This window comes from Habropoda laboriosa, unplaced genomic scaffold, assembly GCF_001263275.1.
Source record: "Habropoda laboriosa isolate 0110345459 unplaced genomic scaffold, ASM126327v1 scaffold23, whole genome shotgun sequence".
In the NCBI taxonomy this organism is placed as follows: Eukaryota; Metazoa; Arthropoda; class Insecta; order Hymenoptera; family Apidae; genus Habropoda; species Habropoda laboriosa.
In genome coordinates, this window is record NW_017100140.1 from 1,912,173 (window position 1) to 1,940,110 (window position 27,938).

Below are 27,938 nucleotides of genomic sequence, written 5' to 3' on the forward strand. Positions count from 1 at the left end.
GAAATATATCAACATAACATTAATTTTCATTCTTTGATTTTTTTCTAGTGAATATAACAATGCATACAATATTTTAACAATTTTTGTACATTATATTGCTTTTTTCTGAGCTTGTATTAATACATCATCAACAAATATTATATTGTATCAATAAAATTTACATGAAGGAAATCTAAACACTATAACATTGCAACAGACATTGTTTTATAAAAATTTAAAATAATTATGGGAACTATTTAAATATTTTGGATTTTGTTCTTTTAATTTTTGTTAATTTTTACCGATTTTATTAAATATTGTACTAAATGTTAATTGACTTATCTTCCTGTACTCGAAATAATGTGTATTTAACATATGAAAAAATAATACTTTTAAAATAATTTATTCAAAGGTGAATCTTGAAAATAGATATTTTTCTTAGTGTGCATATACAAGTAATTGTGTACAATAAATGCACATAAAAAATTGTACATACATCTAGAAAATAATTATGTTTAGCAGTATAATATACCGTTTAAATTTATGTGGTTCTTTTTGTGTATCCATTGTTTCTTTAAAAATATTGAAAAGATAATACTGTTATTCGTGTATAAGAAATAGCGTTTGATAAAAACAAAGTTTAAATAACAGTTGCACATAAACTATAGATATAATTACATGTCTATAGGAAGTGGTCTATAAATAAATATTTTTAGACTAAAAAATAAATAAATTGAAAATCATAAGCAGCATGTTTATATCTGTACTTGATTTATACAGATTTTGGAATATCTTTTTTTCATGTATAGTGCTTCTAATTTTTGTACACACTTTCTATAACAGTGTGATTAATTAAGCAAATACTGTATCTACTATAAACCTCTCTTTACAAGTAATAACATGTCTTCTTTCTATGACCATCAATAGAATTACATCATTACTTCTAAGTGAAAGTACACTTTTTATATTATGTCACGTTTCTAGCACAAATAAATGATGCAAAAGAAATGCTAATTTGTGACTTAAAATATACAGTATTAAACTATCTTAAAATACATAATCAGTATAATGGTATTAACTAATTTTAACAATATTACGACTATTTGTAAAATAATACATTTAAAGAGATCAATGTCCTTGCAGAAAACTAATTTCAAAGGATGCAAAGTAACTAATCTTATATTGTCTAATCTTATATGATCTACTTATATCTCATGTACTAATATTGCACAAAATGAAAATAAAAGCTAACAGAAAAAGTTAGATATTTGATAATATGCCTTGCTTTAAAAGTAATAGCATGTACATTATAACGTAGGATAAGTGTGATAGATACTGTTGCGGCCAGCGCTTACCAATTAATATCTTCAAATAAATGTATAGAATATACTAACATTTTTGTTAGTATATTGTAACATTTTTAATATCGTTTGTATGGAACTCCCTTCCTCCACTTCGTGACAATTGACGATGTTCCAACGCAAATGGACAGACGAATCAGCGCATTTTCCTGTTACATACCGCCTTGGAATGTACTTTCTTTATAAGGTACTACAACATTAAAGGTTTAAATGTCTAATTACATTGTTTAACAAAAGATTTAAATTAATCTGAGAAAAAATATCAATACAGAATATATAAATAAATTTAGAATAAACAGATCATTGAAGGATTATTTTGTTTATGTAAAAAATAATAATGTACTACATTCTTTAGAAGTATGCAACATGTATTAACTGTAAGTAATAATTTACTTACAAATTAATGTACTGATTCGACTGGCCAGAAGCGTTGATTACGGTTCATTTTCTCAAACTATCCTTACTACTTGCTCGGCTAGTTGAGGCTGTACTAGATTCTCCAGGACCACCAGTACCTCCTGCATCTCCATTAATACTGGATCCAGCAAAAGATGCTGTTGGTGTAACCGGAGCTGAACGTCTCCTTATTTTAGTCAGAGCATTGTCTAATCGTTGTATAAATATATCCACATCTGATCTCTTCATACCTACAGCTGCAGCAGCAGTTAAATATGGTACCGGATAATTACTATTATGTGCTCCCCAACCTAATTCAAATGAAATGAATAAAAAGTACAATGAACTATATAAATATAATGAACTAACTATATAACATGATGAATGTACTAATTACATATTTCCGGTCACATACCTTCAAATTTATGTGAAACAATATGTTTAGATTCTGTTGTTGTTATTACTCTTGTACCACTAACATTGCGGAGGAATAACATTGAACCTAACATTGTGACTTGCTTGTTATCATGTTGATGACTTAAACATTGAAGAGTCATTCCCATTGATATAGGATTTCCTTTAGTGTCTAGCAATCTTTCATCATGTCTAGCTGCTAATTTTCCGAGCTCTTCTTTTAAATATGAATACATTTCTTTACGTTGCGTTATTAATTGTTTATAACCCGCAATTCCTAAACTTAGTAATGTTATCATTACATCCATAATGGAGCTGGCGCTTGCACGACCTGGATACATTTTTGATATGCGATCTAGAAGATTTTTATCAAATGAGCCAATGATTGCACCACCAACTGGCACTAGAAAGTTCTTATCGGTGCTTTGAACAAAAGCATCGACACGGCCTTTACGTGACGCTTCTTGAATCAAATGCATACATCTTGTACTCTGTAAGCTGTTAATAAAATATAATGTAATATCTATTCAATCACAATATACTTTTTAAAAAAACTGTAATGATAATGTAAACATACCCATATGCATTATTTACTAAATGTGGAATATTATATTGAGTACAAAGTGCTGCAATAGAATCAACAGAATCACATGCTCTGGGTGCAAAACAGCTGGTTGTTGTGAGTACACAAGCAACACTTTCACCCAAAGCTGCCATTTGAGATTCAAGTCTTTGCATATCTGTCTTTAATTCATCACCAACTATTTTTGTTTCAATAACAATTGGTTCTAAACCAGCTGTGATTATTGATTTGAAGCTTGATTTTTGATCAATTCTAGGCCATAGGACATATTGTGCTCGTGGTCTGTCCTGCTTAAATGTTAGCATACACAACACTAAACTCATGCCTGTAGCCATTGGTGATAAAAAACAGCCTGCTATACTTTTTACACCTACAATAAAAAGTAGTACTTAGTGTATCATTTACATCAAACACATATTAAGTAACTCAAAATTAATAATCTCACCCATGAATCGAATAACTTCAAGCACTAAAGCATTTGTTAATTTGTACATTAAACTACTTCCTGCAGCTTTTGGTTGTACTTCTTCTAAATCACTTGATCTACCTATGCCATGACCCATTCGAAAATGTCGCCTTGCAACAATGTTTGATATAATTCTTGCTTCACGTTCTCCAACACTACAGTTAGAAGGAAAATTATTACTGTCCATTTGTGATAAATCTGAGAGGAAGGCTTCTATTGTTGCATCATTCCAACCCTCTTCTGGCCAGTTTTGCTATTTAAAAAAAATGTAAATTAGTAATTAAAAGATATTCATTATAAGCACATAATATTGTCAAAATTTTTAATGAAACCTTACATGTTCAATGAAGTGTCTTATCAGATTTTCACGTGCTTTCTTTGCATTTAAACCTTGTTGTACATAGGTTGAAGGAATAAGTCTTTCTGCTAAACTGAATGCCTGATTATTCATCTTCTTGATTTACTGAATTCTTTCAAATACTTAGGCCACAAATGTTAGGAAGTTTGATGTCTTAGCACAGCATTGCTTTTGAGATTCAAATTAATGTCAAATCATTAGAATAATTATTAAGCTATGGATAATATTAATATGAAGTGCACATTATATAACACAGAATAGATGATATGAGCTTATGCAGAAGTATTATTGTTCATTTTGATATCCAATAGCATAAACATGTATTAGATATTGAATAAATATGCATAAATATTTAATACATATTTATGCTATTGAAAAATAAAATTGTAGATAATTTAATGGAATATGAATACTGTTTAATTCCAATTTATAATCATATACTTTGATAAAGTATATCATATTATAAATTATTTGAATATAGATAGAAGGTGCAATAATATTAACAGTATGTTCAAAAATAAAACACAAATGTTTTATATAAAAATGAAATTTATTAAAATATCAAATTTATGAATACAAAAAATTATACATTATTCATTATAACATGCAAAAACTAATTGTACAGAAAAAAAACAGGTATGTAACTTAAAAAAATGTAAATTACAGCTGTATATCAATGAAGTATTAAAAATTGTATCTAATATTTCAAAATAACACTGTGCAAAAATATATTACATAATTTCAAAAAATACAAATAAAAATTAATCAAAACTGATGAAAATCGTTGAAGTAACCATATGTATCGAAATCACATAAAAGTAATAGAAAATGTGCTATTACTTTTTCAAAGAAATCTGGAACAAAATCGAACAAATGCAATATTAGAATGGTGTAAAGGTTATGTGTTTGCATTATGTATGTACTAGCATGTTTTGTAAAAATTAACGAAAAAGAAAAAAAAATGGACAGCTGTGATAAAGAGAGTGACATTTAAATTAATAAACAAATAAAAGGAAAAAACCCGTTGATTTGAACGTGACACAATTTCATGGAATGGTCTACAAACGACAGAGTAAAAAATGGGTTGGGCTACGATGAGATTCGTGGTGGTACACCGACGATCATGCACTAGCTGACGCATTCCAGCTCCGAGCCGTAATTTCGTACGTGCATTTAACGGAACCGAGCGAACGAACACACGATCTGTACCGTGGTCATTCGGAATTGTCAGCAGACAGGTTGTTAGGTTATGTCGTGTCGAGGTCACCTAAATCGGATTAATTTTACGCAATAGAGAGAATGCAACGTAATTGTTTAGCCACGGGGGTCTCGGGACTGCGTTTCAACTGTTACTGGTTACACGATGTGTACCGCGGACGCGTGGAAAATCGCGAAAACTACGAATTACGGGATTTTACCTCGAATTATGGCGTTCAGACGACAGCGGACGGACGGGTTACGCACGGCGCTACGAACGAATTCGTCCGTCGCCTTTACAGGTCGAAGTGATTCGTGTACGACTTGCAACTCAACTATTCGGCAGGTGCATCATTTACTGATAATTACCCCGTTTCTCCTTTCCATTGAAATCATCGATCATCATACGCTGATACGAAAAAAATGGAAATGTAGTGCAGAATCAGCGACCTTTAAGTATGTCGTGTATTCTATACAATTTTTACATAGTTTATCTTGATATTCATTATTTCTCTTTTTGCAATATTCGCAGTTTCATTTTATTTATCGGATTTTAATCTTTAAGTGTACTTAGTCTATAAATTGAAAACAGTTTGTTGTAATGGGATAAGTGTAGAAACGATATTAAAATGTCTACTTGCACGAAATACTTAATCGCAAAGCATTTAAGTTCGTTTTATTTATATTTCACTATTTTGCGTTATGTAGTTGCTTCGTAGTGCTTCGTAATTATTAATACTTTGTCAAATTTATAATAGTTTCACTTCCATGTAAACATTCAAATACCTCAACTTGGCGCCATTTAATATTTTTAACGTATAATTTTTTTCATACATGTTATGTAAATTTTTCATGTAATTGAATAACAATTTTCATTAATTAATCGTATAGAATATTAAACATTTATTATATTTCGCTTTATTTACATCACGAATGTTGGACATTTTATAACATCTATTACATTTATGATAACAAAAATTAAAGGAAGGGTTTAAAAGTAGTTTAAATAATACTTTAAATACATATCGAATTATTTGTTTGATAAAAAAGTTTAAAAAATTATTATTATGAATTGAAATGACTAATCAACTCATACCCATGCAATATATGTATAGCACGATTTATTAGTTCAAATGGACCTTAACATGTGCGCCGTGAACATTTCGGCAATCCGAAATCGCATAGGAATACTTCCATTTTCTGCATTGGCATACCTGATGTGCAGGTCAACGCAGTTCAGTGAATTGACGCCAGTGTGCGGTGAGCTTTCAATTGTGGTGACAGTGTTAAGTTAGTGCTTGAATGACGGGTTGCTGTGCAGTGTGTCGGTATTTAACCTAAATAAGAACATTTTAAAATCTTTTATTATTTCTACTTGTACGAAACGTTGAATATATTTTTGAAGCTACGAGCTTACTAGGTACGCCTTTTATTACTCTTATAATAACGAATTAATTGGTGAACACGACATCAATGGCCGTATAACTTTTCGTAATTTTTTGCAACAATCTGCATAGAATTATTTTGTGGCAATTTTTTTATGCGTTTATCTTGTTTATGAAAAGTAGTTGTAATTTTATAGTTTGATGTTTCTGTGTACTTTTACAACTTTTATAAGAGTAACATCATTACGACTGATAAATAAGTATATTCAACATTATGTACATAAATCATCCTTCATGATACGATTAATTTATTGCCATTTTCTGTTTTATAATTAGTTACATTTTTTTCCTGTTTACAATTCGCTTGAAAACATACTTTCGCGTAGAATTCCTTATAACATGTAGATGTTTACAGTTGTAACAAAGTGATTTTAATTCTAATACGGTCGTTTTTATTTGATTTGCAAGAAAAATACTTTTGATTTATAAAGATTGAATGGCTGTCAGAATTAAGTTGGTATTTTCACAATAATATTATAAGTAGAAATTTCTTGCGAGTAATGATGATAGTAAAAATGTTAATTTTATCGATAACGTGACAAATTTGTTTTCTTTCAATGTTTCTAGTTGATCATGGAATTGGAAAATTGTAATTCGCACGGGGATCATGGAAACGGCCCTACCACACCTCAGCACGAAAATGATCCTAGCGGAAATAAAAAGTGGTATCGACAAGCTAGTCAAAGGTTAGTGATTAATTTTTCATCGACTGTACGTTCTATCTAATGAATATTCAAAATTCGCAACATTCGAGTGACTAATATATAAGAAAAACAGAGCAATTTATTCCAAAAATATTATCTGTACGATCAATTTTATTTCCAAGCATAATTTTAAGTGACAGAAACAATGATTTCCATATTTTCTAATTGTATGTTTAAAAATTTCTTTGTTTATTACGTTTATTACGATTATTCGTATACCATTACAAAAAGTAATTAACCATAGAACCAAATTTTTTATGGCGTTAAAACGAAAAATCGTATTATTTAAATAATTCTCCAGTTATTTTTAATCCTCTCATTATTTTGTGCAGTGTACTGTCGAGATACCAGGCAATCGATAACGTTGTCTCGTTATTTCAACAATTATGCACAAGCTGTTAATCGACAATGTTATACGATCTCTCGAATATTTTATTATTATCTCGCACGAGTCGCCCTAAAACACAAAATTCACGAGATCGTCAAGGACGCCTGTACAGCCTACGCACTGTTCGGAGCGGCTCGATCATATTACGCGAAAATAACTGATTCAGCTTAATATATTTCCATCGCGATCGTGAAATGTTTTACGTTCACGCGGAAAGACTCAGATCGCCACCATACTACCATTGTCTCTCTCTCTCTCTCTCAAGAAATTATCATTTCGATCTGTAACTGGTTGTTGAAGGAATTTTGTATGTACGTCGTTTCTCTTCTTCCTTCGTCTACGCTGCTGTAACATAGATAACACTAATATCTGTCAAAACATTCCACCGATAACAACACATTTCCTATTTTCGTTTTATGTTTCTTAGCTTGCCGGGCAAGCTTATTTTCTAATGTCATCACTGGGAAAACTAATCCTTGGAGACTAAGAAACTTTTTCGTGACGCATTTTTCCAATACACTGCCGCTAGAATTGATCAATTATAAGATCCATAAATTCGAAATGTTAATAATTGATTATTCGATTGCAGAAGAACGTGGGCGAATAAGGAAATTTTTTAGTCTATTAGCATTTTGATGTCTGTTTTTTTCCCCCAAAATGTCTACATAGATTTAATTAAATGCCCAAAAATGACAAACTTTCTTTTTCACCGTGCAAATAAGTCAAAAAAAGGCCTTTATACGCCCCCATCTTTTATCCTGTAACAGAATTTGCAAATGCATAAAATTGATGAAAAAACAAAAAAAAGAAAAAATGTATCAATAAACTATACGGAGAAGAGAGGTTGGAGTTTAAAGTCTGTCTCACCATGGCCATCCTCTAGCGATTGAAAAAAATTGATTTTCCAGTTGTCTAGCTCCCCTTTTCATTCACAGAAAATCCGGTGTTCGTGTTTAATTGATTCCGATTATCACGCGTCTCCGTGTACTTTTCCTTCTAGCCTATCGTCGTCACGCGAATGACCCCTGCAGCCTTCTTATCGTCGTTGCTATTCTCGCCGTATTTTCGTGCCGTTTGCTCGCGTGCTAAACGCGGCTGAAAATTTTCACTGGACTCATTACGTTGTTGTCATTCGCGCTGGTCAGTTAACGGGCGGTGTTAAATCAATTTCTCTCTCCATTGGTGGACAGTTCTAATCTGTGATCGATACCCCCTGGCCAGTTTGGTTGTTTCACAATCCGACCCGCTATGAGTAGTGAAAATGTGAACGTGCTCATCACACCGGCGAGCAGAACTGGTAAATTCTTCCTCATTTCTATCCGTCTCTTCTCCCTTATCGAACTCACACGCACAAGTGCAATGTACTGTGTTGCTTCCATTCGTACGATAAAGCATAATAAGCTATTAATATTCCAACGAACGGGACGTTTAACTGGTTGTGTATCGATAGGCCAGCTAAAATTAGATTTGGTAAAATTTCAATCTTCATATTGTAATCGTTACTTCCGTCTCTTTTCTCTTCTCTTGCTCTTCGTTTTTATTGCGGAAATTTTTCCTAAAAAAAAAAAAAAACAGTAGACGGATTTTACTTGACGTAAAGAAAACCTTTTACAATTATATATATATGTATATATATAGAAAGGATATTTTTACGCTTTCTTCCTCTCTGTCATCACCTTTCTATCCACGAAAACCTTCTTGTGGCCAGTAACCAGCATTCGAATGTTCTGGAGCAGGGTGCAAAGTCCGATTCCCAGATGAGTCGAACATCTATGAAGAGTCCTTTCATCGGTCGATGCTTGGCTTCCCTTTAAGTTCTGAAATAACAATGACCAGGAACGATCGTAGCGAACAAGACTTGGATACCTACAATGAGGGCTGCTACAGCATACAAACAGATACGCGTGAATTAGGTCACAGGTAAATTTCTTCTATTTCATTTCTGACGCTCGCGTATCAATCATTATATGTGAATCGTTCAAACGGATATGTATTTCCATTTTTCAAACTTCACTAAAACAACGAATATATGTATATATATTGTTTACTACTAGCAAGATCGTTGATTAATCTCGATGAATATAATTGTAACGAAAATTTCAAGATTCTGAGGATTAAATCTCACTGGAAAGAATTTAGGTCTCTCCCCCACGGTATCTTTTCTCTGATGTTACAATGATGCGCGCGCGCGTATCTGCAACGATCTGCACCCAGTCTGATATAATGTCTGCAAGATATTTCAGAAGAAGAGCTGCTAACTTCTGGAGCATACAAATTTCATTAGAATATTCTTCTGCACTAATTCTTATGCAAATATGGACGACGGTTCCTGGCGTTGCTACTATAATCGATGTTTCATGTAGCCTCCTCTCACTGCAATGCAGATGCTAGTTCCAACTCATAAATGATTCCACTGTTCCTCTGGTAATCTGTACACAGAAATCATAAGAAATTGTTGCTTTTAATTCTGAACACCTGTTAACTGGAGAAGACAAGTTAGCCCATAATTTTTTATTGCACCGCTATGTGCCTGTATTAAAGTATAAAATACACGACAGTCATATTTTTGCAAGAACGAAAATTTCAATAACTTGTTATAATTCTTATTCATGTTCAATTATAAATTAGATTGAATTTCTGTTTGATAAGTGAGCAAACCTAGTTAACAGACAAGTGAAATAAATAAAAATGCAATTGTTTAAATCTGTAAAACTATATACAGTAAGTTAAATTAGTAAAAATACAGCAGAATTATTTGTTTATTTAAATAATTATCATTTGCCCTCACCTACAGCCCTTGCTTTTTAAAATGTCCCAATATAATACACTCAAGTCAACAGCATCTGTTTGTTCCATTTTATCTGACGTTTTTCGCTTATTGTTCACAATGAGACCTTCGTTAACAAGTTGAAAACAAAATTCATACGCAAAAGCTGATATCTCTTTGTGGATGCAAAATGGGAACGCGGCAAACGCGTTGCAAAACACCACATATTTCGTAATCCCTCCATAAAAGCCACACTGGGAGCGTGTGTTGTATACAGTTCCTTTATCTCAGTTCGAATTTCATGATTCACGAATTTCCAACGTTTTGTCCTCGCGTCTCTTCGTTAAAATTCCGACAATTACATCATTCGGTTCGATTAAATTATGCGCCGACGATTATTTCATTGCGTTTCATTCACTCTCACGATTTCTCGAACCTTGAATATATCACAGATCAACAGATCTTTCTTCAAAGCTCTGCCTTCGTTGAACCTTGAAATTATCGAAACACTCTATGAACATTAGTGTTTCTAGCTACGTGCCATTCGAAACGTACGTATACTTCGTATTTCAGATCAATTCACGCAATGGTATCTTGAAAAGGAGATCTGAAGCTTAAAGATTACGTGCCTACATCCTCGTATCATACCACGGAGGATGTACCGTTCCCTTTCAACGGCATGATTTACGTGTGCTGCGTCCCTTCAAGAGGTTCGCTACCTTTTCCTCCATAAGCAGGCTAAACGTATGCACGCAGTATCCTTTGACGTGTAGGACGAGACCAGGTTTCCCCCTTTGGATTTATCCGGACTACGCAATTCAGTTGCGCCAATACCAACATCTCCGTGTCGTGTTCCATTGTTCTTCGTAAATGTGACGCATTTTGAGCAAGCTGACGTAGTTGAGGAATCCGTTCTGCCATGAACGCCCCATCGACGCCTCTTGGATTAGCTTCATTCACCACGGTTCATCGATCTGTTGCTCTTAACAATTAAGATATCTCGTTTCTCGACTATTCAGAAGTGTACATCCTGTTACATTAAACTTGGAATACTGGCAATTAATGTTAGCTACATTATATGTATATGGAACTGGATTCCATGTAGTGAAAATAATATTTGTATTTTTGTTTAGTAATTTTATTAACGATTAAAAAAAAATTGATAAATTGTAAAAATGCGAAAAATCAACACTCGACACAGCAGACAATTTTCTTTTTTTTACATTTATACAATAAAAGATATTAAGGTGGCCTAAAAAAAAAAAACTAAATTTTGCAGGACTAAAGCAGTTTAAAATTTGCATTTGACTAATTAATCGAATACTGTAATAACATTTAATAATGCAATGAAATAAAAATTAATATTTTTTTTTAGTTACGCCACCCACTATCAGTGCCAAGCAGTGATATGAAAAGAAAATCTCTGGAGGCACTGTATTCTCAATGTTAGTATTCCAGGTTTAATAGAGTGTAGTTAATAAAGAACAAGAACTCGACGAAACGTTGTTTGGCAATTACCATTAGATTATTATTTCCGCAATATTTCATCGTTTCTTTCGAATGATTTATCTGGCAAAATAACGTTGAAGCTTTTATGGCCGTAATATCACTCGTCCAGGCAATTCTTCGATTATTTCGACACAGAGCGCTGAGGACAAATAAATTTTATGATCCTGGGTTGCAATTTATTTTCGTCTAATTCACTGAAAATCTTGGCAACACGATTTCGATATGTATTTTAATTACAAGAGCGTAATGTCGTAACGTATTGTACACGTGTATTTCATTGACACCATCAAAAGCAATAGTCGTTACTCAAACAAAGCAAAAGGCGAAGGGGAAAATGCGCTTTTAGTTATGTTTAGAATTTAATTTTAGACGGCACATCTAACTAGATGAACGCGTGCACGCGTGTAGAAATTACGATCGAAACGATGATCTTAACTTCGGCCGCTCTGAAATAATTCCAACGATAACAAAGGCCGTGCGAGTTTTGCCCTGAGAAAGATAACACAATGATTTACCCTCGTTACTCATCCATCGATATTGCTTCTTATCAATGTTATATCAAACGTTCAATTTAAAAGGCTCATGCTGTTCTTTATCTTATTCTTTGCTTCGTTTTTTTTTTTCCAGATTTCGCTTGTTGGAAACTAATCTATAATCCTAGTTCCTTGTATTAAGCATTCTCTCTGTATTTCCGTTGGCTTGATGAAAGTGCGGTGTTAGATGTTGAACGTCTTTTTCTCACTAGAATACAAAATTGGAAAAAAAAAGATCTGTCATTTAAAAAACAATATTGCTCATTTTTATTGTTTGCATTGTGATGCACGGCGAGAGAAAAATAATAGACTGCCAAGAGAGAAACAATGGTTTGTGTTACATAATACCGACGCTGGCGCCAGTACATTATTACAAATAGCATTTTATTTCGTTCTCCTATGAGCGACAGGAATTGGCAGGAATATTTTTCGCGAAATCTTGAAAGGTGCGCGCAATCACGTGTCTCACCTGCATGAGGAATTTATTACTGAAATCAGTGGAATTTCTTGAATTGCTTAGTCGCGATATTTTTCGTTTGGTAACTCATGACGATCACGGTGCAAACAGTGAATAAATAAATAGGGTGAAAGTGTGGACAATGCATACCTTAGCAGAAACTCTACGATGTATATACGTGTATCCTCGCGCAATGCTTGACCGACTTAACCAAAAGTCGATAGCGTGAAACAACCTACGAAAGAAGCTCGTGTTAGAACAATTAAAATTGGTGGTAAATTTGCTCGACTTTACGGCCTGATGGCAACCAGAAATTACCTTGTATATGAACTTTAATCGTTTCAGAGACGTGCTTCTTTTTTCCACTATTGTTTCGATCGATAACGTTGTATCGAATTTACTTATTTTTTACACGTGTCAGATGTTCACTATTTCCAGCTATTTTCCAGTCACGGTGATTTCCCGTGAAATGCAGTGTGCTTTATCGATGATTGATCGATGAAGAATTTTCCTGGAAACAAAGTAACAATTACAAATATATATGTATAGGTGGATCGAAAGTTACAATAAAATCTAGGTTGTATCGGAAAGGTCGAGTTTAGGAAGGTCTAATTTTAGGTCGGTAAAGAAGGAGCTCCCGTGTACGACCCCACAAGGTAACTGTGAGTCACGATGCACGCATACGGTAACGAATGTATGCGCTTTATGTGATCGTTGAACGAAATTGAGTTCGAGAAGAATGAAGCACGTATTTCGAGAGTCGGACTAATTCCTGTCTGTGCATGACAAGACGCTTCTATGAAAATTGTTCGACAGACTATATGTATAGCAAATGTGTGTCGAGAGCCATAAATCATGACAGTTTACCGCTAACTCATAAATATGTGGTTAAAGGATTAACAAATTATCCTTTTGGTTCTCTTTAAAAGAGAAATAATTTTGTTTCTCACATTTATTACATTACATTATTTCTAATACCAACTATACTTTTTGACGAAAGTTCCGCACTCCGCCGAAAGGGACGCGAATGATGCAACTGGAATGTGTGTTTCATGAATGCATCGTTTCTACGTTCGTCGAATCGCTTGAGAGATGACATTTTTCTGAGAACTAACCAACAAGAAAGTTACGCGTTCATTGCTGCGACAGTCGAGTATCCCGCCGACGGTGCTCGATACACCTTGTTGGAGCATGCTGGAACTGCTCTACAAATGAAAGTGTACGAGCGCAATAAGTATACGTCTATTATACGCCGTTGCACGCGATGTTCCCTGAGACAAAACAGGAATTCCTCATTAAACAGTTAGCCCCACCGCGCGTCTACTTGTCGGTCTTACAAATTGATAACTTCGTGGCCATTAAAACCTACATGTTCCGTCGAATAAGATGCTGGATACGATATTTTTACTTACATTCATCTATACTACATTTTTTTTATGCACATTACAACGTTATATCTTGTGCTTTGTGTATGGTGACAAATTGAAAACAATATTTCCAAGATCAAAGCTAATATTACATAATAGGCGACAGACGACAGAGTTCATAGTTCATTTCTGGTTCGAGCTGTCTCATTTTATTCCCAAATACCGAGCATCGCTATGAAGCAACATAAATGACGAACGCGACCATGAAATTTTAATTACAACAACGTCCAATCCTATTTTTGGTGTGTTTCGTTATACTGCACTGTTAAGAGACCCTCGTATACTACTAGAACAAAAACATGTAAGGAGGTGGACCGGATTTATGTCCGGAAGACGATGAATTGATTCCTATCGGCGCGTATTAACTGGTTGCTCAGCAAGTAAAGGATCAGTTGACGTTTGATCATCGAGTGGATCGGATCGTAGTTTTCTGTCACGCGACTTTCACATGCACTGTCCGATCTCTGTAAATTTCTTCGACAACGGTGAACTTTTTACTTGAAGTGCTTTTACCTGTCTACGTTTCGAACAAAGAACAGTGGTGCGCAGAGTGGTGACATCTTGTTAAACACGTTAAAAACATCAACAAGTATTTCAAACTACTAGATAATTAATACATTAAGGTGAATTACCTTTGGGACAGGAACTTCGCAGTGACGCGGTAAATGCAATTGGAAATATACATGTTGATATTATCCGTATCGAAATAGAATTGAGTGAGAACAAATATAAAGTGACGTTGCAATACGGACTTAAACTTAATCCGTAATATTAATTTTTGGTTATCAAAATTGTATTACACGATTTTTAAATCATCTTCCATCAGATATCGATTTTTAATTTTAAACGTCGGTACGTGATAAATACCGTGATATACCTACGTGATTAGTCTTCTTGTTTCTTATTAGCATCGAGTTTCGAACGTTCTGTCATCTGTCAGAATCTCAAGTAATTTGATCGTGAAACCAAGATATGGATATATTGCGAAAAATTGAAATTATTTGTAATAAGTTCCAAGGGGAGCATCTGTGTCATTAAATACCTACTTCTAAATTCGAATAGAATAGAACCTTTGATCCTCTACAAAAGGCATATTAACCAAGATAATGCGGTTAGATAGCGAACGTGGAATTAGTCTCTTTGTACATACCGCTTCTTGGAATTATGCACCCAATGCGCCATTGGCATTCAACACAAATAACATATTGTCCTTGTGATTATACAAAACTGTCTGAGAATGATTTATGTAGCGTATCAATGTTCTTAATTAATTAATTAATTACAATGTGCATATTACATTCTAGCATTACTCAATAGTATGTTTCATTACACGTATCATCGTTTAAAATAAAATTCGAAAAGAGGAATTCGTTCATCCATGATAATTTATTTTTAGATTATTCCCTCTTCGTATGATTATATCGCAGAATGTAACATTTTACTTATGTATACTTCGTGCGTATACGTTTACGTATACTTCGTGTCAAAGTAATAATACTTTGATCATTATTTGTTAATCGTAATACTTCAGTAGCAGGAGATATTGAATTACATATTTTCTGTATTAACGTTCGTCGAATCGACGCATTTTATCTACGGGACACCGGTCTTGTGGAATAATGAATCTCCGTTGACTCATTACTTTCGCGTGAAATGTTCCGTGCTTCTGTCGGAACAATGTGGAGTCGCAACGGATCCTTCGTTCCGTGGAATCGAATAGTGGGGATAAGCAGTCTTTACTGTATTCGGTGCCATCTTATAAAATCGATACGATCAGGTCAATTTATGCTCGCAGAAAACATCTTTAATTAAACAACGATTCTCGCATTATCAGTAATTAATTGTGAAACAATTTTGACAATCTTCCTTTTTATAAATATTGCACCCACCGCGTCACGATTAAAGGAAAAAACTGGTTTTTCTAAAAACCTTTGAAAAATGCTTTATTTACGATTTAATTTCATTAAGCTTTCCGAAATATTCATTTTATCGATTCCATTCTATCGAAGCTGTTATTACCGACTAACAGGTACGCATATCGGCCACGAGGCGCTGATGATTATTTGAAAATAGCGAAAAATGTGGCTGAAGGATGTGAATGACGACGCCTTACCGGCTGCGAATTTCGTGAACTCGCGACGCTGTGTCCAGAACGAGTAAGTTCCTCGTTTTTTCACTTGTGTTAGAAATTGTCCACTACGCAGACCAGTCGATAAATTGTCACCTACATTGTTGACATAAGAGAAGCAGTAATTTGTAGTAGCGTAAGATTTACAAGCGAATATCGGTTATCATTAATGCACACTGTCAATGTCTGTTTTATTTGTTTCTAAAATAGCTCATGCAAGATTCCATATTCTCGATAATTTCTAAATATAGCTTCAGCCAAACAAAACCGTGTTTCCGTAATTGAAAGTAAAAGCAGATCACACGTCGCGAATTAATATCGACATCTGTAGGTATCGATCGCAAGATTCGACATATCGAAAATGCTGAATTCAGGTCGAGCCGGCATACATACATTGTCGCGTTGTGTCTTTTATTGCCGGGATTTGATGCAATCAAGTGTCAAAGAATCGATAATAAGGCGACGCATATGTTTTATATAAGAGCGTGAGAAACATTAATGCAAATACAAATAGCGGTGCTTTCCGATCCTTTATCATCGCACCAATAAATTAATGTCCACTTTAATTAAGTATGCGCAGTTGTGAAGTTATGTACATATGTATGGATGTGTCCAATATAAATCGATGCAATTATCGACCGGATAACACCTATCATTCTTTTCATAAGCATAACGAAAGATAAATGTAATGATGGATATAATAAATCTTTTTTTAATTTTATTCATTGGACACTTTGTTCCTTATAAATGTACAATAAATACTATATTATTGAATTACATTGTCATTTTATTCTGAAATTTTATATGTATATTTATAGTCACCATAAATTCGTATTTTTGTATAAAAAATGACATTGTAAAAGTGACGTTAAGATTTTATTTTGTATGTATAATATTTGGTTTGGTTTCTTGCTGATTTGAATATATAAAGCAGCAATTTCTGCAATCCATAACGATTAATGAAATTTATCAAAGTGCAAAGAATAGATGTTTGATAAGATATGCGAAATGGACTAATATCGAAAAGTGGTTGATGACGAGACTCTTCTCTATGTACTTCAGATTAAAAACAAAAAAAATATTTACAGCCTAACGACGGCAATAACAATTGAAAACAAATTTTAAAAGTGTCAAATACATGTAATGAGTGAATCGAGAGATAGCTTGGTATTAACGAAGAAAATGAGCGATTCTGACATAATGAGACTACCACGATTATTTGATGTAGAGGATTCAAAAATTCCGGAAACATTTACCAGAGCTCGAAAAATTGCTATAAACAGGTTTGACGGAATTATAAATAATGTAATAAAATCTTTTTTTATGGAAATAAATTTTTATGGTGTGTGTGTGTGTGTGTGTGTGTGCGTGCGCGCGTGTGTGTGTGTGTGTGCGTGTGTGTGAAGCCTCTTTTTCACTAAACTGTGGTATAATTTTCGTAATTGACTTGTAATGACCTAATTAAAATTGCATTTTTCGTGCTGTTACAAGAACGATAAAATTACGTTTTTTATTATATTTATTAAATGTGTCTCTGCAGAAGTGGATCGACATGCGATTAAGATTAATTTTTTTTTTGTTTACTTTTGTTACAGAATTTTTGTGAACCGTAGCCTTCATTTAGAAAATATAAAGTTCTATGGCTTCGATATGGATTACACATTGGAAAAGAAATATTCAATTTTACTTGAACGTCGTTCGAAATATTTCAGAGTACAAGTCGCCACAATACGAACAGCTGGGTTTCACATTGTTAAAAGATCGTCTAGTGTCACTTGGATATCCGCAAGAAATCAAAGCTTTCGAGTATGATCCCAGTTTTCCTGTGCGAGGACTATGGTTCGACACTTTGTATGGAAACCTCCTTAAGGTGGACGCCTATGGAAATATCCTAGTCTGCGTTCACGGCTTTGAATTTTTAAAACAGTAAGCGTAACACACCATAAGAATATTTGATTTGTAATTTAAACATTCACATTAATCGTTTAAAATGTTTTCACTTTTCTTTCCAGTTCACAAGTATACGAGCTTTATCCGAATAAATTTTTACAATTAGACGAGTCCAGGGTATACGTGCTCAATACATTGTTCAACCTTCCTGAGACCTATTTATTAGCCTGTTTGATAGACTTTTTCACGAATTCGCCACAATACACACGAGACAGAACAGGAGTGAAAGAGGGAGAGCTTACAATGAGCTTCAAAAGCATATTCCAGGATGTACGAAACGCCGTAGATTGGATACATCTTCACGGTAATCTGAAGACAAAAACCATCGAGAATTTGAACGAATACGTGAAGAAAGACAAACGGCTGCCCATGTTTCTCCATAGGATCAGAGAAAGCGGGGCAAGAGTGTTTCTTCTGACGAATAGCGATTACGTTTTTACTGATAAAATTATGACCTATCTGTTTGATTTTCCACATGGAGCAAAGGTGAGTATTTCAAGTGACAATCATTGTATAAATGATACTTTTTAATAGAAATATATTACACTAAAAGATTGGTAATGTTGCAGCCCGATGAACCACATAGAAATTGGAAAACATATTTTGATACTATTGTAGTAGATGCTAGAAAACCATTATTTTTCGGCGAGGGTACAATCTTACGACAAGTAGATACGAGAACTGGAGCTTTAAAGCTTGGGACGCATAAAGGTCCACTTCATACAGGTACATCGATATTTTAAATACATTGGGAACATAACAAAATTGATAACAAAATGTTTTATTTTAAAACAGGTGAAGTTTACTCAGGCGGTTCGTGTGACGTGTTTACCGAGCTGATAGGTGCAAAAGGCAAAGACGTATTGTACGTTGGTGATCATATTTTCGGTGATATCTTAAAGAGTAAAAAAATTAGAGGGTGGAGAACATTTTTAATAGTGCCTGAACTAGTTCAAGAGCTTCACGTTTGGACAGACAAGTGTCAATTATTTGCAGAATTACAAAACTTAGATGTTATGCTAGGAGAAATGTACAAGTGGGTAAAAGTTATTATTGGATATTTGCAATCACTTCTGAATGATTGCTTTATATATTGTGTATATTTCCTTTTAGAAATTTAGATAGTAGCACAAAGGAAAAACCTGACATTTCCAAGCTACGAGCATCTATAAGAGACGTCACGCACAAAATGGATTTATCTTATGGTATGATGGGTTCGTTATTCCGTAGCGGGAGTAGGCAAACATTTTTCAGTAGTCAAGTGGTGAGGTACGCTGATCTGTACGCAGCTACTTTCTTAAATCTTATTTACTATCCATTCTCATACATGTTTCGAGCTCCTGCTATGTTGGTAAGTTGATTAAAATTGTTTTCCATTATCATGTATAAACTGTGGTATTTTGATTTAACTTGACGTTTTCTCTTTACTTTCTACAAGATGCCACATGAGAGTACAGTAGCTCACGAACAAAGATTTGTTATGGAAACGCCAATGATTAGTCGCTCTCGAACTTTTAAACTTGTTGAAGAAGAAGAAGAACAGAATAAACCTACTGTATGTATTAAACATTTCATTAATTTTTTTACTCAATATTATGTGTAACTGCTAAACACCACTTAAAGTATTAATTTTTTTAATTATTAGAAAACTTTGTACGTGGACTGTCCCAACAATCAAATACCACACGCAAGACCTGAAACACCGCGTAATGTAACACATACACACGATGAAGATTGTAGCGACGAAGACAGTGACTCTCAGAAACAAGCAAATCATGTAAGATCGTGTACCAGAAATTCCAATTGTAAATGAATTGTTTTCACTGTCAATTCTTTTCGTTACGTTTTGTTCCTACATTCTTTCAACCATTTGCGATTATTACAAAAGGGTTGAATACAATCCTATCACGTAAATATTCGTGCTTAAAAATCTGAATTGAACCGTGCAATTATATATTTTTGTTACATTTCATTCCTTTACTTTTTGTGGCGAAAATAATTTCAGTCACATTAAGTTTCGCATTGTATGAAACATTAATGAATTTTCCCTCATTTTTCTCATTAATGCAACAATATTTATAGAATAAATATTCCAAAATGAATAAGATATACACAATGTTTATGGAAATTGAATTTATCGTCATACGAAATATGAGTCAGGAGATTGCAAAATATAAATTATTATAAACAGCAGTGTAAATTAGTTTGCACGTTAATCTATGTTTTGTGTTGATTTAGCTTCATATTTATTTAAGTACAAGTGAAATGGTACAAGATGTATACAAAAACGATTTAGGTAATCGTATAGGAGTTCATAAATTACCACAGGCATTAAGCAAGGAATTAATCAAATAACGTAGTTGTTAATCCTTTTATATCGATAATGACATTTTTGATAAAGGACAATAGAATCACCGATATTTTATTGCTAATTAATAATACTATAACGTCCTTTGGTTGTGTTATTTTTAAATGCATATGATTCACGCACAAGAAATTGGCGTTCATAGAAATATTAAATATTTACATTATAAAAATATATATACCTTAGCACTGAACTCTTCTAGTTATGTACTACATGTTTTATAAGTTCAGTCTTATGCAATATAATTATAAACTTGTTATATATTATATACGTATAGTAAGTGTTATAACTATTGAAAATAGTGTAAGTTTTGAGTATTAGGCTAGTCTTTTTACATGAAATTTTAGCTTAACTCAATAAGGATAATATAGTAAAATTCAAAATGAACAGAAATTAATTGAATTGTTATCAGTTCTTTGTTATATAAATTATATGCATATAAAATGTGCTCTTGTCAGACTGTATCTTTTATTTATTCTTTTGTAGATATTAATATAGCAAAATAATTTTTATAAATCATGCTAGATAATTCATTTTAGGATATCAATGGAAAATTAAAAAAACATCTTTATAATTTATAAAATGATTTATACTAGATACAAAAATGGAATTTTGAAATAACAAAAATTATAAAAATGTATTATCCTTTGTCAAATATCAAATATATCAACAATAATGAAAAACAAAAAGTGTGCATTACAATGGTTCATATCTGACAACCAGAAATTTACATTATCAGAAATGTATGTATCATGATGGTTGTTGAAGATATATGACTGCAATAAAAATAAATAACTGTATTTATTATACAATGTAAACATACTTATATATGTATATACATACATACATACACATTGGCTGGGGCTACATTTTTTCGTATTGTAAAGATTTAATTTTATTGTAAATGTAAGTAAAAATGAACAAGTTATTTCATGTATAAAAGTTAAAAAATATATACTAAGCCTTGTTATCATGCAATATACCAGTAGTATGTGAGTTATGTATCAATTGAAATAAAGATAAAACAACTATAATTGTTATATTTATTTAAACATGACTAGTGTTGTTTATAGAAATTGTTATTTTTTAACAGTGTCAGTAACAAACAATATTTTTTTTATATTGCTAACATTGTTTCATGAAAAAACTTAGTTTTTTCTTACATTAGCAGATCTGCTAAATATTCTTCAAACTCCTCTTCCCTTGTTTTTTCCAAATTCTCAACTGGTTTTTCTTTCCAAATATTAGATTCATCTTTACTTGTCTCTTCTACAGATGTTTCTGTACTATTTGTAGTTTCAGTTTCTTCAGTTTTAATATGCACTGCAGATGTACTAGCTGTATTATTCTGTATTTCAATATTTGTTCCTAATCTTTTTAGCGACTTATGTTTCTTTGCTTCTCGTTTTTGTGATCCATAATTTAATTTTATTGAACATTCAGGGCATAGTCCTTAAAGTACATATTAATAATGAAATTGTACTGTGAATTTATACACGTTAAACAAATTACAATTACTTACTTAATTTGACAAGAGCATTTTTTTTCTCACCATGCTCTAAGTAACCAAAATTTACCTCCCAAGATTTAAGACCCTCCTTCTCTTTACATTTCTTGTTACCACACTCGAATTGTCCTTTACCAACAACAACTTCTTTGTCTGTTCTCCATCTTAAGGCAACCTATTTAATGGTAATCTTTAACATTTGATTTAATTTCATTGTACATCAAATATACATTACTATCTACCTTGTTCTGTTTGTAATATGTCAAATCAGCTATACAATATTCCTTAAATAATTTGTCATAATACTTTTTTGCCAATCGAGCACCCCATGAATCTGGTACATCATTATCCTGATTCCACAGAAACCTGTGGTTTTCTCTAATAACGTCATAGTCTGTCTTATCTCGGGACCTCGAAACACAGGCCGAAACGTCAAGAGCTGCTTGTTTTAGAGTTTACAAAGTTATCATTTTTCTTTAGTGTTTATATTTAAACAATGTTTTTTTTCCAGAAAATATTTTTTAACAAGCTTTCAAAGCACATTTCAAATAGATGTAAATAAAGAAACATTAATTTATACACGAATTACAAATTGTGGTTATAATATCAAGTCGTAATATACGAAAACCAATTAAAAAATTTAACATACGTGTTTCGTTTCAAAGATGACATTGAACCCCCGTACAACGTGAAATAATCATTTATAAGTTTTTTATGTCTGTCATAAGCTGACAAGTATGCATAAGCCGGAAACATGTTTTCTGATTAACAAACGATTTGATTTCTAATTCGATATGTAACCGTAGGATATCAGTTGAGATGTATACGAGACATTTAATCAATAGTACTTTTTAACACGTTATAGTGAATACACATATGTGTATTCAACGTATAATCTTTTACTAGAAATAGTTATACAGTTTCGATTTGATAAAAGTTTCCTTTTTAAAAAATATGTAGACGTTGATAAAGTTCCAAACCGTTTCTCGTACTGTTACGAACTACTTTTACAAATGGCGTCTTATAACAAGTAGCGCCATTATAATAAATGAGGCAATAAACAAATGTTTTAATCTTCTGTATTGTAAATGAAGATTTGTAAACATTAAAAATATGTATTTTAATATTTTTCTGTATTATTTAAATATAGTTTCAACTTGTTTAATGCTTCAATATTTGATATAATTAAACAAAGATTGACTTAATGAAATTTTATTGAAATATACATTTTTTTAATGTAACAATTTATCAGTATGCTTTATCATTTTTGATGATGCTAGATATTGAGAAATATCTTGACCTGCATTTCATTACATTGTACAGATATTTAGTAGAAGAAGCATATATAATTTTTATGTGAAAAAAAATAGATTATTTAGTAATTCTGTAAAAATAGTTGAAGTTGGACCCAGAGATGGATTGCAAAATGAGAAAAATATTGTGCCAACAAATGTTAAAATTGAATTTATTAACAAATTATCAGAAAGTGGATTAAAGAATATAGAAGTTACCAGTTTTGTATCTCCAAAATGGGTTCCACAAATGGCAGACAATGCTCAGGTTTTTCAAGAAATTAATAAGAAACCTAACATTTCATATCCAGTATTGGTACCTAATTTAAAAGGCTTAGAAGATGCACTAAAAGTAGGTGTAAAAGAAATAGCTGTTTTTGTGGCTGCTTCCGAAACTTTTTCAAGAAAGAATACCAATTGTTCCATTGAAGATGGTATGAAGAACATTAAAGAAGTTATTAAAAAAGCAAAAAACCATGATATTAAAGTCAGAGGTTACATATCATGCATTGTTGGTTGTCCTTATGAAGGTGAAGTTAAGCCAATAATTGTAGCCAAGTTATGTGTATTCATGTTACAGTGTGGATGCTATGAAATATCTTTAGGTGATACTATTGGTATTGGAACTCCTAGTAAGGTGAAAAGTGTATTACATGAATTAGAAAATATAGCAAATATGAATAAATTTGCACTCCATTGTCATGACACCTATGGGCAAGCTTTAGTAAACATTTATTCTAGTCTTGAATGTGGCATCAGAATTTTTGACTCATCTGTTGCTGGACTAGGAGGTTGTCCATATGCAGCTGGAGCTTCTGGAAATGTTGCTACTGAAGATTTACTTTATTTCTTGCGTGGACAAGGTTTAGAAACTGGAGTGAACCTCAAGGAAATAATAAAAATAGGAGATTTTATCAGTGGTCAACTTCAAAGAAAAAATCAATCTAAAGTGGGTGTTGCAATTCTTGCAAAGGAATGTTCCGAAAATCATGTATAATTTTATTAAGTAAAATACTAACAATAATGAAAAAATATGGTTCTTATATTTTTTTAAATTAATAATGAATAAATTATAAGTTGTAGAAAATAGCTCTGGCAATAATAAAGGGATTATATATTTGATACTTATTAAATTTTAATGTTTTTTTTTTTAAATTTGTATACACAATTCATAGAAATATAGCGCAACAATCGTAAACACTACAATGTGTTATTTTCGTAAGCTGCTATTCGTTCCTTGCTATATTAAGAACATACATGTAAAGCCGATTGTATTAAAAAAATACATTATAATACAACGTGACAACAGAAGGACACACACGACTTGATACACACTTCATATAAAACCTGTGTTACGAAATGTTTGATAACTCTTGTAATATAGCCTGCGTGTCTAACGTACTCAAGTCTATCGATCCTCGAGTATCAATTACAACTCCAGTTACCTGGAAAATAATATTTATATCATAAAAACAATACTTGAAATCATATTTTTATTCGTGTAATTGAGCATTACCATTTCTTCGAAAAATGCAACATGATTAGGTTTTTCAGAATATCTTTCATATTGATCCAAATTATCTTGTAATTTTAAAGTAAGGCTATCATAATTTTGTATTATGATAGCTAAAATTTGTTGTTCGGTTGGAGTAGACAAACTTTCACTCGCCAACCATGCTGATATTTTTGGTGGAAAATGATTCACTATATCTCTCATGTTCACCAAACAATTTGTTAATTTTAACGCATGTTCCTTATACTCGTATGACTCGCTTGTTGAATATCGAAGTGCTTGAACGCATAAATCATATTTTTATTATTGGTTATTCTATAACTTGTTTTAAACAATACCAATAATTATGTATTAAATACGTACCCATTGCATTTAGATTTGTAAAAATAAGCCTCATTCGTATTATTTCATAAAATAATTCATCATAACTACTAGGAGAAGATAGAAATGTATCTCCATATGTAATGAAAAGATTTAAGATATTCACAACCTAGAAAAATTAATTTTATTTCCTTAACTCGTGCTTTTTAACAAACATGCAACAGTTATATTAATGTACCTGAATAGCTAGTGGAAAGATATTCATTTTCTTGATGAGATGACTTTCATGTGTTGTTAAAAATTTTAGTAAATTAATCAGAGCAGTCCAAAGATCTCTCCATTGATATCCAAGTCTAACTCTACATCTTTTTTGGTAACAAAGCAACCTCTGTAGAACTCCGATACATTGATGATAAAGTTCAAGCGGGAATTTCTTCATCATGTGCGACGTAATAAATTCAACAAGTAAATCTACAATATGATAATAACTATTCATATGAATCAAATTTCTATACCGAATATATAATAATTATACCAAGTAAAGTAGCTGCCAATGGTTGTGCTGGTGCTATTTTATCTTGTATCTTTCTGTGATGCATTGGTACTCGATGTAGTTGCACCCTAAATGCCAAGTTTGCGTCATGCATCAAACTATTTGCATACTGATCTTCTGCAATACAGCTTAATATCAGGAAGCACAACTTAACATTATTCATTATTGCCTCTGTTCTGATCACTTGCATAACTATCGAACTGAAATATATTAAAGTTTCTTACAATAAAAAATATTACACATTCTCTTATACCATTTGTTATATAATGTCGAATATGTTATTTCTTACCAATACTGTAAGAATGTGGCCAGTAAATTAAATGGCTGAGCCATCACGTCAGGTAGCTGAGCTCCGGGAGCTACCGCATTTGGTCCCAATGTGTTATTTGGAGAAGGTGGTGCACTAGTATCACTTTGTGTATAAGCTAAAGTTGTTACAAAATTACGATTTAAATGGGTTGCTTCGTAAAGTGCTAGTAACAGTGCGTTATTTGCACGAACTTGTTGCGTTTTTGCTTCTTCTTCTCCCACGAACATACTTCCGACTATACTAGTCAAGGAAGAAAACCAGGACGCTTGTATTTCTATATATACATAATTCTTATTATTTCCTTTATAATAAACAATTTAAGAATACGATCGTAAACGTTTTACCTGCTCTTTGTTGAGCAAATTGTCTGCAAAACTCCATTAAAGAACTCGATATAACTTGTCCATAGCCATTAAGAGCTAACTCGTCATCTAAAATTGATAACTTCACAATATAAGGATTTGCTCTTTCATGCTTTCTGTAATTGACTAGAAGTGTTAAAAGCAACACTGCATCATGTCCATGACGACTTCTAGCTGTTGTATCTCTCAATAACTATATAAAAGAAATATGAAGTATTAATATTTAAATTGAGTAATATTTTTAAAAATTATATTAATTATACTAGAACAACACCTACTTGAACCAGAGATTCAAAAACACTATTAAGCATAACATATTCCAACAAAGTGTTCTGACTAACATTGTCCATGCCAGTTACAATAATTAACAACAATTTCAAGCATAAAGCTTTTAAACTATCGGGATATTCACCTAGAATCACGGAAAATTTTAATAATAGGTTTTTTGAAAAACTGCAAATTATTCAAATGTTAAATGTATATTTGAATCTTTGATTTCTTAACATAAATGAGTTAGTTAGCCATGTGTTATAAAGTATATACCTGTTAAGAAATTATTACAGTGTTGCATTAATGTTGTCATTCTTTGTTCTGCAGAATCAAATCCCACTAAGTTGTCTATTAAGTTAAATCCACAATCACCTTGACTAGCTTTCTTATACATTGATTGAATAACAGCTGCTAAAGTTTGTAAAGCATATACAACTCTGAAAGGATGTTCATCAACTAATGTGTCTACACAATGACAAACCAAAGCATTTAAGTTCTCTCTGCTTGCATTTAACTGTTCTGCAGTCATATGCAAAATTTCACTTTCAATGTGTGGAACCTACAAATATAAAAAAAAATAATCTAGTATTAAAATTAATTTATATGTAGTATTTAAACACAGTGTATATAATTCAATAATTCATTTGTTTTTTTCTTTGACAGAAAAATTCAAAAAAATTTCATGTCAACAAGAAGCACTGAAATTTCTCATTTTATTTGGTTAACTTGAAAATTCTTTCACATTAAAAAATGATACTGTAGATTTATGATTCTAATATTTAAAAATTTTTATTTGTTTGTATAGATGTGTATTAGTCTCACGTCATAATGATTGGTAAATTTGTTACTAAATTAATACAAGTAAGTTTTAAAATATTTTATGAAAGTATATTTATATTTTAACAACATTGTTTGTAATTATGCAATTTTATAGTCATTACCATCATGGGAAGTAACAAAATATTATGGAAGAGTATGTATATATCAATTAAAATGTTTAAAATATAAAATTCAAACAAGTGAAGCATGGTTTAATTTCAAATGCAAATTCATGCCAGGTAGTTTGCAAAATGAATTAGAGTGTGAAGAATCTGTTCAAAAGAACGGTATGTACCAAACAAAACTAAATATTTTATCTTATTCTCTACAAAATTATTAGTATACAAATAATATTTATAAATACATTTCTAATAAAAAATGAATCTAAAGAAGTAAGGCTTCAGAAACTTTAATAAAAGACTCTTATAAGCCTGATGAATTTGTAACAAAAGAACAAAGAAAACAAGGGAAATCTCAAGAAAATGAAAAGTACCCTATGCATGAAGATGTTATGCAAAAAAAACAGAGAAAGGTATAATTTAATTATAATCTTTACTAATAGTT

At 32.1% G+C, this 27,938-nt stretch overlaps 5 protein-coding genes and 1 long non-coding RNA gene across 7 annotated transcripts in view; 2 read left to right on the forward strand and 4 right to left on the reverse strand.

Moving 5' to 3' along the window:
- Positions 1-1,781: 1,781 nt before the first annotated feature.
- LOC108580253 (O-phosphoseryl-tRNA(Sec) selenium transferase) lies at positions 1,782-3,650 on the reverse strand. Its single transcript, XM_017943967.1, has 5 exons — positions 3,537-3,650; positions 3,179-3,452; positions 2,728-3,103; positions 2,152-2,648; positions 1,782-2,047 (listed from the first exon to the last, which is right to left on the reverse strand). Exons 1-5 carry the CDS (start codon positions 3,648-3,650, stop codon positions 1,782-1,784), a joined length of 1,527 nt encoding a protein of 508 aa, XP_017799456.1.
- Positions 3,651-4,645: 995 nt separating this feature from the next.
- LOC108580265 (cytosolic purine 5'-nucleotidase) lies at positions 4,646-19,923 on the forward strand. 2 transcript variants are annotated; one of them, XM_017943978.1, is made up of 10 exons: positions 4,646-5,100; positions 6,767-6,885; positions 17,708-17,778; positions 17,822-18,038; positions 18,125-18,548; positions 18,632-18,788; positions 18,858-19,098; positions 19,176-19,413; positions 19,501-19,617; positions 19,708-19,923. In XM_017943978.1, the coding sequence occupies exons 1-10, from the start codon at positions 4,921-4,923 to the stop codon at positions 19,873-19,875; spliced, it is 1,932 nt and encodes a 643-aa protein (XP_017799467.1). In that variant the 5' UTR covers positions 4,646-4,920; the 3' UTR covers positions 19,876-19,923. The 2 variants fall into 2 exon arrangements, with proteins under 2 accessions (XP_017799467.1, XP_017799475.1); XM_017943986.1 differs by lacking the exons at positions 4,646-5,100; positions 6,767-6,885 and adding exons at positions 8,482-8,588; positions 9,025-9,211.
- Positions 12,180-13,003, reverse strand: LOC108570609. Its single transcript, XR_001891366.1, has 3 exons — positions 12,876-13,003; positions 12,708-12,792; positions 12,180-12,308 (listed from the first exon to the last, which is right to left on the reverse strand). It is a non-coding gene; the product is annotated as an uncharacterized LOC108570609 (long non-coding RNA).
- A 1,663-nt stretch (positions 19,924-21,586) lies between the features above and the next one.
- Positions 21,587-22,909, reverse strand: LOC108570254 (protein FRA10AC1). Its single transcript, XM_017932089.1, has 4 exons — positions 22,584-22,909; positions 22,177-22,345; positions 21,950-22,109; positions 21,587-21,879 (listed from the first exon to the last, which is right to left on the reverse strand). Exons 1-4 carry the CDS (start codon positions 22,688-22,690, stop codon positions 21,587-21,589), a joined length of 729 nt encoding a protein of 242 aa, XP_017787578.1. The 5' UTR covers positions 22,691-22,909.
- A 38-nt stretch (positions 22,910-22,947) lies between these two features.
- LOC108580164 (hydroxymethylglutaryl-CoA lyase, mitochondrial) lies at positions 22,948-24,223 on the forward strand. Its single transcript, XM_017943854.1, has 3 exons — positions 22,948-22,964; positions 23,029-23,032; positions 23,258-24,223. Exons 1-3 carry the CDS (start codon positions 22,948-22,950, stop codon positions 24,221-24,223), a joined length of 987 nt encoding a protein of 328 aa, XP_017799343.1.
- Positions 24,224-24,531: 308 nt separating this feature from the next.
- The window catches only part of LOC108580172 (UPF0668 protein C10orf76 homolog), a 4,399-nt gene continuing 992 nt past the window's right edge, over positions 24,532-27,938 (reverse strand). The window contains exons 2-10 of the mRNA XM_017943867.1: positions 26,829-27,114; positions 26,564-26,697; positions 26,268-26,478; positions 25,903-26,197; positions 25,596-25,813; positions 25,299-25,531; positions 25,103-25,229; positions 24,743-25,017; positions 24,532-24,671 (exon numbers count right to left, since the gene is read on the reverse strand). Of these exons, the coding sequence (XP_017799356.1) occupies positions 24,579-24,671; positions 24,743-25,017; positions 25,103-25,229; positions 25,299-25,531; positions 25,596-25,813; positions 25,903-26,197; positions 26,268-26,478; positions 26,564-26,697; positions 26,829-27,114 (1,872 nt within the window). The 3' untranslated portion in view covers positions 24,532-24,578. The remainder of the gene's footprint in view (positions 24,672-24,742; positions 25,018-25,102; positions 25,230-25,298; positions 25,532-25,595; positions 25,814-25,902; positions 26,198-26,267; positions 26,479-26,563; positions 26,698-26,828; positions 27,115-27,938) is intronic.

Bases quoted from the DNA above. Each gene is read 5' to 3' on its own strand.
- LOC108580253 (XM_017943967.1), bottom strand. From the start codon at position 3,650: ATGAATAATCAGGCATTCAGTTTAGCAGAAAGACTTATTCCTTCAACC. The intron at 2,649-2,727 runs GTATGTTTACAT...TTTTATTAACAG, and splicing joins TTAGTAAATAATGCATATGG to CTTACAGAGTACAAGATGTA. The intron at 2,048-2,151 runs GTATGTGACCGG...CATTTGAATTAG, and splicing joins TGTTTCACATAAATTTGAAG to GTTGGGGAGCACATAATAGT.
- LOC108580265 (XM_017943978.1), top strand. From the start codon at position 4,921: ATGTGTACCGCGGACGCGTGGAAAATCGCGAAAACTACGAATTACGGG. The intron at 6,886-17,707 runs GTTAGTGATTAA...CTTTTGTTACAG, and splicing joins TATCGACAAGCTAGTCAAAG to AATTTTTGTGAACCGTAGCC. The intron at 19,099-19,175 runs GTGGGTAAAAGT...ATTTCCTTTTAG, and splicing joins ATGCTAGGAGAAATGTACAA to AAATTTAGATAGTAGCACAA.
- LOC108570254 (XM_017932089.1), bottom strand. From the start codon at position 22,690: ATGTTTCCGGCTTATGCATACTTGTCAGCTTATGACAGACATAAAAAA. The intron at 22,346-22,583 runs GTATGTTAAATT...CTGTGTTTCGAG, and splicing joins TCATCTTTGAAACGAAACAC to GTCCCGAGATAAGACAGACT. The intron at 22,110-22,176 runs GTAGATAGTAAT...ACCATTAAATAG, and splicing joins CATATTACAAACAGAACAAG to GTTGCCTTAAGATGGAGAAC.